At 36.4% G+C, this 12,644-nt stretch overlaps 1 protein-coding gene across 5 annotated transcripts in view; it reads left to right on the top strand.

Annotated features, from left to right (window-relative positions):
* Positions 1–12,644, top strand: part of WDR76 (WD repeat domain 76) — a 59,653-nt gene that overhangs the window by 4,254 nt on the left and 42,755 nt on the right. For all 5 annotated transcript variants that reach the window (XR_011528958.1, XM_070581935.1, XM_070581924.1 and 2 more), the window contains 2 exons: positions 9,774–9,866; positions 11,020–11,075. Coding sequence is in view for 4 of the 5 variants with exons in the window: in XM_070581935.1 (XP_070438036.1) it covers positions 9,774–9,866; positions 11,020–11,075 (149 nt within the window). In the remaining variant the exon portion in view is untranslated. The remainder of the gene's footprint in view (positions 1–9,773; positions 9,867–11,019; positions 11,076–12,644) is intronic.

The raw sequence follows: 12,644 nt of genomic DNA, 5'->3' as shown, positions 1-12,644 counted from the left end.
TAATTATCTTTTTGGAGTAAAATGATTAAGGCTTTGTGGTACCATGCTTTAGGAACGGTATTTAGTTTCCAAAGTTTATTTCTTTCCACATGAAATAAGGTTTTTGTCACATCACAAACAAGTGTCTTGGCCTTTGAGTTTAGAATTTTATTCTATTTTCTGGGAAATTTACTAAATTTTATCTCTCAGCCCTTGTATTAAATATTTTAACTTCATAAGGCATTTCTTAACATTAATTTTTTTAAATTCTGAGAAAAATTTAGGCTTACAGAAGAGTTGCAAATATCGTAGAGAGAATTCCTGTATATCTTTCACCCAGCTTCCTCGTATGTTAATAGCAGATATAATCATAGAATGTTTATCAAACTAAGAAGTTTAGCTTGGTACAATATTGTTAACAAAAGTACAGATTTTATAAGGATTTTACCAGATTTTCTACTAATGTCCTTTTTCTATTCCAGTTTCCAGTCGAGGATTGCACAGTGCATTTAGTTGTCATGTCTCTGTAGTCTCCTCCAGTCAGTGACAGTTCCTCAGTCTTTCGTGACCTTGACACTTTTTTTTTTTATTGAGTTATTGATAGGTTACAATCTTGTGAAATTTCAATTGTACATTAATGTTTGTCAGTCATGTTGTAGGTGCACCACTTCACCCTTTGTGCCCACCCCCCACCCCACCTTTCCCCTGGTATCCACTAAACTGTTCTTGGTCCATAGTTTTAAATTCCTCATATGAGTGGAGTCATACACAGATTATCTTTCTCTCGCTGGCTTATTTCACTTAACATAATTCTCTCAAGGTCCATCCATGTTATTGCAAATGGAATGATTTTGTTCTGTTTTGCAGCTGAGTAGTATTCCATTGTATATATGTACCACATCTTCTTTATCCATTCGTCTGTTGATGGGCACTTAGGTTGCTTCCACGTCTTGGCTGTTGTAAACAGTGCTGCAATAAACATTGGGGTGCACAGGACTTTTGGGATTGCTGACTTCAGGCTCTTTGGATAAATACCCAGTAGTGGGATGGCTGGATCGTATGGTAGTTCTATTTTTAGTTTTTTGAGGAATCTCCATACTGTTCTCCATAGTGGCTGCACCAGTTTGCATTCCCACCAGCAGTGTATGAGGGTTCCTTTTTCTCCGCAACCTCTCCAACATTTGTTGCTATTAGTTTTAGATATTTTTGTCATTCTAACGGGTGTAAGGTGATATCTTAGTGTAGTTTTGATTTGCATTTCCCTGATGATCAGCGATGATGAGCATCTTTTCATGTGCCTATTGGCCATCATTATATCTTCTTTGGAGAAATGTCTGTTAATGTCTCCAGCCCATTTTTTGATTGGGTTGTTTGATGTTTTGTGATTGAGTTGTGAGAGTTCTTTATATATTAAGGATATTAAGCCTTTGTCAGATATATGACTTGCAAATATTTTTTCCCAGTTAGTGGGTTGTTTTTTTGTTTCAATCCTGTTTTCATTTGCCTTGAAGAAGCTCTTTAATCTGATGAAGTCCCATTTGTTTATTCATTCTATTGTTTCCCTTCTCTGAGAAGGCATGGTGTCCGAAAAGATCCTTTTAATACTGATGTCAAAGAGTGTACTGCCTACGTTTTCTTCCAGAAGCCTTATGGTTTCAGGTCTCACCTTTAGGTCTTTGATCCATTTTGAGTTTATTTTGGTGAATGGTGAAAAAGAATGGTCAATTTTCATTCTTTTACATGTGGCTTTCCAGTTTTCCCAGCACCATTTGTTGAAAAGACTTTCTTTTCTCCATTGTCTGCCCTCAGCTCCTTTGTCAAAGATAAGCTGTCCATAGATGTGTGGTTTTATTTCTGGGCTTTCAATTCTGTTCCATTGATGTGTGCACCTGTTTTTGTACCAGTATCATGCTGTTTTGATTACTGTAGCTTTGTAGTATGTTTTGAAGTCAGGGATTGTGATGCCTCCCGTTTTGTTCTTTTTTCTCAGGATTGCTTTAGCAATTCGGGGTCTTTTGTTGCCCCATATGAATTTTAGGATTCTTTGTTCTAATTCTGTAAAGAATGTCATTGGTATTCTGATTGGGATGGCATTGAATCTGTAGATTGCTTTAGGTAGAATAGACATTTTAACTATGTTTATTCTTCCAATCCATGTACATGGAATGTCTTTGCATATCCTTATGTCGTCATCCAATTCTCTCAGAAAGGCCTTGTAATTTTCATTATATAAGTCCTTCACTTCCTTAGTTAAATTTACCCCAAGGTATTTTATTCTTTTTGTTGCGATTGGGAATGGTATTGTATTCTTGAGTTCTTTTTCTGTTGGTTCATTACTGGAGTATAGAAATGCTACTGATTTATGCAAATTGATTTTATACCCTGCAACTTTGCTGTAGTTGTTGATTACTTCTAACAGTTTTCCAATGGATTCTTTGGGGTTTTCTATATATAAGATCATGTCATCTGCAAACAGCGAGAGTTTCACTTCTTCCCTCCCTATTTGGATTCCTTTTATTCCTTTTTCTTGCCTGATTGCTCTGGCCAGGACCTCCAGTACTATGGTAAATAAGAGTGGTGATAGAGGGCATCCTTGTCTCGTTCCTGTTTTCAGGGGGATGGTGTTCAGTTTTTGCCCATTGAGTATGATGTTGGCTGTGGGTTTGTCATATATGGCCTTTATCATGTTGAGGTAGTTTCCTTCTATGTCCATTTTGTTCAGAGTTTTTATCATAAATGGCTGTTGGATCTTGTCAAATGCCTTCTCTGCATCTATTGAGATGATCATGTGGTTTTTATTCCTCAGTTTGTTGATGTGGTGTATCACGTTGATCGATTTGCAGATGTTGAACCATCCCTGTGTCCCTGGTATGAATCCCACCTGATCCTGATGTATGATCCTGTTGATGAATTGCTGAATTCGGGTTGCCAAAATTTTGTTTAGAATTTTTGCATCTATGTTCATCAGTGATATTGGCCTGTAGTTCTCTTTTTTCGTGGTGTCCTTGTCAGGTTTTGGTATCAGCGTGATGTTGGCCTCATAGAATGTGTTAGTGACCTTGACACTTTTGAAGAGTACTGGACAGTTATTTTGTATAGTGTCCCTCAATTTGGGTTTGTCTGCTGTTTTCTCATGACTAGATTAAGGTTTTGGATTTTTGGGGAGGATACCGCAGAAGTGAATGTACCCTCCTCAGTGCATCATATCAGGGTGTACATGATGTTGATATGTTTTACTGGTGGTGTCAACTTTGATCACTTGGCTAAGGTAGTGTCTGCCAGGATTCTCCAATGTAAACTTACTATTGTTCTCTTTGTAGTTAGTAATATTATTTTTTGCTGAGGAAGATTTGCCCAGAGCTAACAGCTGTTGCCAATCTTGCTCTTTTTTAAAAAAATGTTTTATTCTTTTTTTTCTGAGGAAGATTGGCCCTAGGATAACATCTGTACCCATCTTCCTCCATTTTATATGTGAGATGCCTGCCACAGTATCGCTTGACAAGTGTGCATAGGTCTGTGCCCGGGATGCGAACCAGTGAACCGTGGGCTGCCGAAGTGGAGTGCACAAACTTAACAACTGTGCCGCCAGGCCAGCCCTAATCTTCTTTGTTTTGTATGTGAGCTGCCACAACAGCTTGGCCACTGACAGACAAGTGGTGTAGCTCTGTGCCCAGGAACTGAACCTGGGCTGCTGAGGTGGAGTACACTGAACTTAACCACTAGGCCACTGGGGCTAGCCCAGTAGTTACTAATATTTTAAGAGAGATGCTTTGAGATGAGGCAAATATTTAGTTTTCTCATCAGGCATTTATTTATTTATTTATGAGGAAGATTGACCCTGAGCTAACATCTGTTGCCAATCTTCCTCTTTTTGCTTGAGGAAGATTGTTGCCGAGCTAATGTCTGTGCCAATCTTCCTCTGTTTTATGTGGGATGCTACCCCAGCACAGCTTGATGAGTGGTGCTAGGTCTGCACCCGGGATCTGAACCTGCAAACCCTGGGCCACTGAAGCAGAGGGTGCAAACTTAACTACTATGCCACTGGTCCGATTTATTTTTTATTGAGATATAATTCACCTAACAAAATTTACTATTTAAAAGTATGCAATTTTTTGGTTTTTGCTATATATATACAAGGTTGTGTAACCATCACCACCAGCCATTTCCAGAACATTTCCAACAGTCTAAAAAGAAATCCCATACTCAGCAGTCACTGCCAACCCCTCCCACTTCCAGCCTTGGAAACCACTAATCTACTTTTTGTCTCTGTATTTACCTATTTTGGACATTTCAATTTTATTTTATTATTTTTTTCTTTTTTCTTCCCAAAGCCCCCTGGTACATAGTTGTATATTTTAGTTGTAGGTTCTTCCAGTTGTGGCATGTGGGACACCGCCTCAGCATGGCTTGATGAGCGGTGCCATGTCTGCACCCAGGATTCAAACCGGCAAAACCCTGGGCTGCTGCAGTGGAGTGCACGAACTCAACGACTCGGCTACGGGGCAGGCCCCTGGACATTTCATATAAATGGAATCATATAATATGTGGCTTTTTATGTCTGGCTTCTTTCACTTAACATAATGTTTTCAAGGTTCATTCATGTTGCAGCATCTATTGGTAATTTATTCCTTTTATTTTATTTTTTCTTCTCCCCAAAGCCCCAGTGCATGGTTGTATATCCTAGCTGTAAGTCCTTCTGGTTCTTTTATGTGAGCCACTGCCACAGCATGGCAACTGGCAAGCTGGTGGTATGGCTCTGCGACCGGAAACTGAACCCAGGCTGCCAGAGTGGTGAGTGTGCCGAACTTTAACCACTAGACCATCAGGGCTGGCTCTTCATTCCTTTTAATGGCTGAATAATAATTCGTTGTATGGATATACCACATTTTGTTTATCCTTTTGTCAACTGATGGACATTTGGGTTGTTTCCACTTTTTCACTATTATGAATAGTGCTGCCATGAGCATTTACTTATGAGATTTTGTGTGAACATAGGGTTTCCATTCTCTTGGGTATATACCTAGGAGTGAAATTGCTGGCTCATATGGTAACTCTGGGCTTAACTATTTAAAGAACTGTCAAATTGTTTTTCAAACTGGCTGCACCATTTTTCACGTACCACCAGCAATGTGTTAGGGGTCCAGTTTCTCTCTGCCCTTGCCAATACTTGTTATTGTTTGTCTTTTTAAAAAATTAAAACAATTTTAATTATGGTAAAATACACAATGTAAAATTTACCATCTTAAATATTTGTAAGTGTACAGTTCAGTGGTGTTAAGTACCTTTACATTGTTGTGAAACCAATCTCCAGAACTTTTCATCTTGCAGTACTGAAACCATTAAACAACCCATTGCTCCCTTCCTGCTAGCTCCTGGCAACTACCTTTGTCTATAAATTTGACTACTATAGGTACCTCGTATAAGCGGAATCATATGGTATTTGTCTTTTTTGTGACTAGTTTATTTCACTTCACATCATGTCCTTAATTGTTTGTGTTTTTTATTATAGCCATCCTAGTGGATGTGAAGTGGTATTTCCTTGTGATTTTTTTTTTTTTTGAGGAAGATTAGCCCTGAGCTAACATCTGCTACCAGTCCTCCTCTTTTTTTTGCTGAGGAAGATGGGCCCTGAGCTAACATCCGTGCCCATCTTCCTCTACTTTATATGTGGGATGCCTGCCACAGCATGGTTTGCCAAGTGGTGCCATGTCTGCACCCGGGATCCGAACCAGCGAACCCCAGGCTGCTGAAGCAGAAAGTGTGAACTTAACCACTGCGCCACTGGGCTGGTCCCCCTCCTTGTGATTTTTGTTGGCCTTTTTCTAATGACTAATATTGTTGAGCATCTTTACATGTGCTTATTGGCCATTTGTACTTTGGAGAAATGTCTATTCAGCTCCTTTGCACATTTAAAAACTTAAGTTGTCTTTTTATTATTGAATTGTAAGAGTTCTTTATATATTCTGGGCACTATGCCATTATTACTGTCTTTTCACTTTCTTGATAATGTCCTTTGACATACAGAAGTTTTTAATTTTAACTTATTTTTAATTAAAAAATTTTAATTTTAAGTCCAGTTTATCAATTTTTTTTCTTTTTGCTGAGGAAGATTCTTCCTGAGCTAACATCTGTTACCAATTCTCCTCTTTTTGCTTGAGGAAGTTTCTCCCTGATCTAACATCTGTGCCAGTCTTCCTCTATTTAGTATGTGGATTGCTGCCATAGCATGGCTGTGGAAACGTGGTGTAGGACCTTGCCTGGGAACCAAACCTGGGCTGCTGAAGTGGAGTGTGCCAAACTTAACCACTAGACAACGGGGCCGGCCCCCTATCAATTTTTTCTTTTGTTGCTTTTGCTTTGGAGTCATATCTAAGAACCACTGCCTAACCCAGGGTTATGAAGATTTACACCTGTATTTCCTTCTAAGAATTTCCTAGTTTTAACTCTTACGTTTACGTCTTTGATCCATTTTGAGTTAATTTTTGTATATGATGTGAGATAAGGGTCCAGATTCATACTTTAGCATGTGGATATCTATTTTTCTCAGAACCAGTGATTGGCAAGACTATTCTTTCCCATTGAATGGTCTTGGCTGCCTTGTTGAAAATAAACTCACCTTAGGTGTATAGGTTTATTTTTAGACTCTCAGTTTTATTCCATTGATCTATATGCTATCCTTATGCCAGTTTTAATTGTTTTAATTACTGTAGCTTTGTAGTAAGTTTTGAAATCAGAAGTATGAGTCCTATAACTTGGTTCTTTTCCAAATTGTTTTGGCTATTCTGGGTCTCTTGTGTTTCCATATGAGTTTTAGCTTGTCCATTTCTGCAAAAATGGCATTTACGGTTTTGATAGAGATTGCATTGGATCTCTAGATCAATTTGGGGAGTATTGCCATTTTAGCAATATTAGGTCTTCCAACCTGTGAACATGGATGTCTTTTCATTTACTTAGGTCTTCTTTAATTTCCTTCATTATTTTGTAGTTTTCAGTGTACAAGCCTCGCACTTCTTTGATTAAATTTATTCCAAAGGATATTATTATTTTTTATACTATTATAATGGTATTGTTCTTTTAATTTCATTTTCTGATTGTTCATTGCTAGTGTACTACAAATAAAACGGATTTTTGTATATTGGTCTTATGTCTTGCAACTTTGCTGAGGTCACTTATTCTAATTTTTTTTGGTGTGGATTCTTTAAGACTTTCTATTTATAAGATCATGTCATTGGCAATTAAGATAGTTTTATTTCTTCTTTCTAATCTGGATATCTTTTGTTTCATTTTTTGCCTAAATTGTGTTGGCTAGAACCTTCAGCTCTATGTTGAATAGAAGTGATGAGAGGAGACATATTTGTCTTGTTCTTGACCTTAGGGGAAAAGCTTTCAGTCTTTCACCATTAAGTATGATGTTAGCTGTGAGAAATGTATATATATATATATATATTTTTTTTTTTTTTGCTGAGGAGGATTCACCCTGAGCTAACATGTGTTGCCAATCTTCCTCTTTTTTTTTTTTTGCTTGAGAAAGATTAGCCCTGAGCTAACATCTATGCCAGTCTTCCTCTATTTTGTGTGTGGGTTGCTGCCACAGCATGGCTGACAAGTGGTATATGTCTGCGCTGGGGATCTGAACCCGTGAACCTGGGCTGCCGAAGTAGAGCACTCTGAATTTAACCACTACATCATGGGGCTGGCCCCGAGAAATGTCTATTTTTAAAAAACTTTTATTTCAAGGTGATTATAGGTTCATAGCAATTTGCAGAAATAGTACAGAGAGGTCTCATGTACCCTTCACCCACTTTTTCCCAATGGGTACATCTTATATAACTATATTACAATATCAAAACCAGGGAATTTACATTGGTACAAGGCGTGTGTATAGTTCTTTATCATTTTATCACATGTGTAGATTCATGTAACCACCACCACAATCAAGATACAGAACTATTCCATCTCCACAGAGATGTCCCTTAGGCTACCTTTTTATAGTTATGCCCACCACCCTCCCTCTCACCATCCTTAACCCCTGGCAACCACTAATTTGTTTTCTGTCTCTGCAAGTTTGTCATTTTGAGAATGTTATATAAATGGATTCATATAGCTTGTGAATTTTGGCATCAAGCACATTTTTAATTCCATTTATTTTTTTTCTTTGATTTATTTGTAAACATTGCATCCCTTTCTTGTTTTGTGGATGCAGTAACTTTTCAATTGTCTCTGAAGATAGTGGTTTTTTTTTTTTTAATTTCTATTTCCTATAATATGTTTGCTTTGAGAGCCCACTTTTTCTGATGTTGTTTGCTTGGTCTTGCTCATGTTGCAAGTTTTTGAGAGGTAGGTAATGGGTGAGAATAGTTTGGATTACATATACCTCTTAGAAAAACTATCTGATGATTTTTCTTAGTAAATTTTAATTTTTTCTGTGGTAAATAGAATCATTTAAATTTGTTCCTTTACTCTCAGAATGCAGCATTTTGAAATAGATTCTTAGGAAGTCTTTGATGATGGCGATAATGTTTTTCCCTGAGAAGCGGTTTTAAAGGCAGTGACAAAATAACCTTTCACTTTTGCCATCACTATTATTTTGTGTGTGTGTGAGAAAAATCTTGATTTTGGTCAAAGTAATACACGTACATACATGTTTAATTCATGTAATTCTACATGTGTATATGTACATATATACTCACACAGAGGTAATTCCATATGTACACACGCATATACACAGAAACAAATCAAAACAGCCAGCAAATTTATGCCATATACTTTGTGATTGCTGCTCAATAGGCAAATTGCACTTTCAGCCTTTTTAGCTTTTCCCCCCACTTTACCTGTTGATTTACTGTGGAAAATGAGGATTTGTTTCACTTACACCACACCTTTTACACACCTGTGTCTCCCTCCCACACACTTTCCCATTCCACATCCTTATGGGGTACAGCCCAAGCTTTAGCAGACTTGTTAAAATTTCTCAGTATAAATCAAAGAATTATAATGGCTTCATATACGTATTTTTTTCTTTGTGAAATACTTCCTGAGGCCCTCCATCTTCCTATGTCATTCTGGACTGTTTTACTCTTTTTTGGCCTTGTTTTGCCCATTTTCCTTTGAATTTCATTTCTCTTTTATCTCTCCTGTGCTGAAACTTCTGTAGCCTAGATCCTGTCTTTTTCTCTTTCTTGGTTTATTCTCTCATTTTGGTGAAGTGCAGCTTATAGTAACTTCCTGAGACACTTGCTTGTTTTATTTCCCTAATAATTTTCTCTCCTCCATTTTCTCTGCTTCTTTTTTTACCCCTACAACTCTTAGTTGGATATTGGACCTCCAAGATTGATTTTCTAGTTTTATTGTCTTTTCTGCCCATATGTTTCTCTCTCTCATTTTTTTTTCTTCTTTCTGAATTTCCTTAACTCTTTGAATGAGTTTAAAATATTTTGTTATTGAGTTCTTTTTTTTTTGTTTAGTAAAAAGATAACTTTGAGTAAGAGTACAATTAATGGCCAATAGGAAATAATTCACTATTAGATTATACTACTTGACTTCTGATATCAGAGCACTTGTTATTTAATTGGGAAGCCTTACAGATATCTTGTGATCATGACAAATTCAAACTCTTTCACTCAGTATCCAATGCAGCAAAGATTATGTGCTATTTGCTAAGATAGTGTGAAATGAATAGAGCAGATGCAATTTGAAGGAAAGTATACATGCAGAGAATTTGACACCTAGTTTTGTGAGGTGCTTTTGCTATGGATTATGTAAAGTAACAGAATCTTTTTGGTGTAATTTCATAGGATGATTTTTCAGGATTGTCGCCGTACGAAAGGAAGAGGCTGAAGAACATATCAGAAAATGCAAACTTCTTTGCTTCTCTTCAGTTGTCTGAGGTTTGTGTGGAGTTTCTAATTAAAACCAAGATGCCATTCCTCTCTCTAGTATGTCAATAAAATACTCATAGTATCAAGTTTCACAGTGTCAGAGGAGGGAGGGTAAAATTAGGAGCAGGTTTTGCACTTAATAGAAAGATGTTACCATATTTTATTGGTTCTGAGACATTTTTATTTCATTTTAATATTTTTGAAATTGGCATCCTAAAACTATAACTGGCAATTTTTCCCCCCTTTTGGTAGTATATAAAATAATGGTATCTTATGAGTGGTTGTCTTGGACTCAAAGAAACAGGGTATGTTCCAAGCTGTTGCTTTAAACTAAAGGATAAAGGAGAAGTTGGGAGGGATGCTTTGAAGGAGGTGTGGTAGAGGAGTGGGAGGACAAGCTTTTACTGTTTATTTGTTTTTTTTAAATCTTAAACTTTAAGAATAGATGGGAATATGCTTTGTATGCAAAGCTTTAAGTATAAATAGCCAGAAGTATGCTAATGTTTTATAGTTAAAGGTATAATTTACATTGATGTCTTCACAATGAGGGTAGAACGTCTAGGTGTGGGAGGATAGCTGTTTAGAGGGTGGGTGATGTTTTCCCCAAAAGACATCAAACCCTTACCTTTGTTAAATAATTGATTTTTCTGAATACCAGATTCCCAAATACTCAGTGTGTGTTTGCATCTTGAGGGGAGGGAGGGTGAGTTAATGTAAGGAACTAAATTGTTGAGTCACTAACAGTTGAAAATTCATCAGAAATTTAGACAAAGGATCTCCCTATTTCATTTTAATTAACAATTTACGGAATATAACCTATAGGAGTTTTTCTGGAAAATGTCAAAGTAGGATTGCCTATAAAAGAAGTTAAACCTTTTAATTTGTAATAGTATATTTGATTAAATGTAGACTCATTAGCAACCTGCTCCAATGTATCAGAATGTCAGTACTTTAGGGAGTATTATATACTTGCCTTTATTATTTGTAGTATGTTTGTCTCCTGTCTACTACCAAGATCAGGTGTCATGTCTTAGGGATCTTTATTTCCTGAACAGATCTTAGTTTAGTGTGATTATAGTAGCAGATTCTTAATATTTTAAAAGGTAAGCTATGGAGTTATAAGATAATATTTTTATGTGTATATGTTTTGTGTATTTTGCAGTCAGCTGCAAGGCTCCGTGAAATGATAAAGAAGAGACAGCCTCCTGAATCAAAAAGGTAAAGGATTTGGTTTACAATCCCTGCTGTGTGATACATTGCTGAGCTGTTTTATAATTTGAAAAAATCGTTCAGCATAGTAAAATAAGTAACAGATCAGAAACTCTGTAATTTAACCTTAATCCTTATAGGATCTCTGAGGAAATGCTCCCTTTCAATGACTCTAAAGTTCTCATCTTCATCAAAGAAATATAGAGGAAATAGAATCTCGAGAGCTGAATTTTGTTTATATTTACTGTTGCTGCTCATGGAGGGAAATCTTTATTTCCACTAAATTATTCATATTTTTGCCTAGAAAACTGTTATTCTTAAAGTTTCTTCTACTTTCTTTTTGTTTTTCTGGCTTTTTGCTTCTCAATTTGTTTTTTCTTTCTCATTCCTACAATAAAGGAAGGAAATGAACGTTTATTGACCATCTGTGAAATACAGCGCAGTGACCTAAAAATTTTGTCCTGTATTATCTCAGTTAATTCTGACAACAAACAAATATGGGGGGTAACACATCCATTTTGTGAGATACAAAACAGGCTCAAAGAGGTAAAGTAATTTGCTCAGGGTCAAAATAGCTCATAAATGGCAGTTTCAGCATTTGAACTCCAGGATTCCTTAGCTTACCTTCTCTCTGCTGCATTTTAGCAGTGCTTACATATAAATGAAGAAACTGAAAATCTTGGTGTCAGTGGATCATTTGTTTAGTGCTAGATGCTAGTGAAATGTAGGGTTATTTAATTGGTTTGATTCTAATACAGGTCAGTTAGCTTGAGTAAAGCTAAACCTTTAATCATGGCCATGTATTTGCAAGTGTGAAAAGTTGTAAGAGGAACATCATTAACACTGGAAAACAATAGCACTGGTTCTGTTGCCAGTTGATCAGTAGCTTTACATTTGTGTATTTTTTTATTAGCAAAGATTGGTGATTTGTTCCTCAATCACCTAAGTCACAAAGTTCCAGTGCTAGTAGTAGTTGTATACATGGGTATTAGTGTCAAGTTGGTAGAGTGGAAGTTATATAATATGGAGGAAAGAGCATAGCTTTTGAAATTTGGCAAATTTGATTTCAGGTTTTGATTCAGCAACTTATGGCTGTGGTATTAACTTTGGACAATTTACATAATTTTTTTTCTTATCTGTAAAGTTGGCATTATGCCAATCCAGCGGGGTTTACATTTTTAAAAATTATTAAATATATTACACATACAAAAGAAGCACATATAAAACATTTGTATAAGCAAAAAAGTAATAGTAATACAAGCACCCGTCCATGTGCCTGCCGTCCAGATTAATAGAAATTACAGTACCTTTGAAGGCCGACATATACCCCTCCCTCTAGATACAACCATTATGCTGAATTTTTTGATAATCAGTCTTTGCATTTATAGTTTTACCACCTATGAATGTATCCTGGAGCAATATATTGTTAAGTTTTGTCTGTTACTGATATCCACATACAATATGATAACGTTTTTATATTCTTCTGAGATTTTCTTATTTTGCTCATCTTTATATCTTTGTTTTAAAATTCACTCATGTAAATGTATACAGCTTTGTTTCATTCATTTTTTTCCTGCT

This window comes from Equus przewalskii, chromosome 1 (genome assembly GCF_037783145.1).
Source record: "Equus przewalskii isolate Varuska chromosome 1, EquPr2, whole genome shotgun sequence".
In the NCBI taxonomy this organism is placed as follows: domain Eukaryota; kingdom Metazoa; phylum Chordata; class Mammalia; order Perissodactyla; family Equidae; genus Equus; species Equus przewalskii.
Note: the sequence above shows the minus strand (reverse complement) of the source record. Positions and strands in the feature narration are given on the sequence as shown.